Source organism: Bison bison, unplaced genomic scaffold (assembly GCF_000754665.1).
Source record: "Bison bison bison isolate TAMUID 2011002044 unplaced genomic scaffold, Bison_UMD1.0 scf7180017864472, whole genome shotgun sequence".
Taxonomy (NCBI): domain Eukaryota; kingdom Metazoa; phylum Chordata; class Mammalia; order Artiodactyla; family Bovidae; genus Bison; species Bison bison.
This window is the reverse complement of record NW_011495033.1, coordinates 3,166,754-3,167,900: the sequence shown is the minus strand read 5'-3', so window position 1 is coordinate 3,167,900 and position 1,147 is coordinate 3,166,754. Positions and strand designations below refer to the sequence as shown.

General features: G+C 60.7%; 1 protein-coding gene across 2 annotated transcripts in view; it reads right to left on the bottom strand.

Moving 5' to 3' along the window:
• Positions 1 to 1,147, bottom strand: part of CORO6 (coronin 6) — an 8,023-nt gene that overhangs the window by 3,828 nt on the left and 3,048 nt on the right. For both annotated transcript variants that reach the window (XM_010861379.1, XM_010861378.1), the window contains exons 4-5: positions 690 to 819; positions 401 to 582 (exon numbers count right to left, since the gene is read on the bottom strand). In XM_010861379.1, coding sequence (XP_010859681.1) covers positions 401 to 582; positions 690 to 819 — 312 coding nt within the window. The remainder of the gene's footprint in view (positions 1 to 400; positions 583 to 689; positions 820 to 1,147) is intronic.

Sequence of the window (1,147 nt, the reverse complement as noted above, 5' to 3'; positions counted from 1 at the left end):
GGCTGGTCAACTAGGTTGGAAAGGGGCCTGCCCACGAGCCAGGGTTGGGTCCAGACCCGGGAAGAAGGCGTGCCAGCTGGGAGGAGAAGGGTCCGGGGGCTCAGGTTCATGCAAGGTCTGGTGGGAGGATAGAGTTTGCAGCTTCTCCCCTTCTCAGTCACAAATTGGGCAGCCCTCATCTAGGCTGCTGAGACGCAGGGAAGGGGAGGAAACAGGAGCCGGGCAGAGACCAGCGGAGCTGGGGTCTTACTAAGGGCAGGGGGCTAAAGGGAGGACTGGGGTCTGGGATCGAGGTGGAGAAGGTGAGCGCTGGAAGCAGGGCTCAGGGGAGGGCGGGTACAGAGGCCTGACAGCTGCCCCCTGACATAGGGGCTGAGGAGCGGCCAGGCCAGGCACTCACCGCCACCACCTGGCCCTTGCGCGGGTCAATGATTCGCAGGGTCTTGTCCTTGCAGGTGGTGGCTAGCAGGCTCCCGTTGGTGTTCCAGCACACGCTGTGGATGACGTCTGGGTGCATATCGTCTAGACTCAGGAGCACCTCCCCAGTGCCCACGTTCCAGATGATGATCACATTGTCACCACCTGCCCAGAACGGCCAGACATCATCACCTGGGCCCTGCCTTTGCCACTCCCCCCACCCCTCACCCCCCGCCTCCCTGATCTCTATTAGAACCCCTAGCCTCCCAGACCTGCACTGAGCAGGACATTCCGGGCAGTGGGGTGCCAGGAGAGGATGCCCACACGTTTGGAGTGGCCCTCCAGTGTGATGATGGGCTCTGTGATGCTGCGCACAGGGGTATAGTCTGGAATCTGCCACACCTGGGTGGAAGGAAAAGGCGTAGGGTAGGTGGGATGAGGAGCCAGCTTCATCACTGCTCCTCCCCTACTTCCTGGAGAAGGAAATGGCAAGCCACTTCAGTATTCTTGCCTGGAAAATCCCATGGACAGAGGAGCCTGTTCATGGGGTTACAGGCTACAGTTCATGGGGTCGCAAAGACTAGGACACGACTGAGAGATTTCACTTCTTCCCCTAATCCCCCACCCCCACTCCACCGGCTCTCTTGCTGGGTAAGGGTCAGATGCAGGACAACATGTGATGGTGGCCGCCTGGGGCAGAAACGGCTGGGAGCCAAGAGGGGGCGCTGTC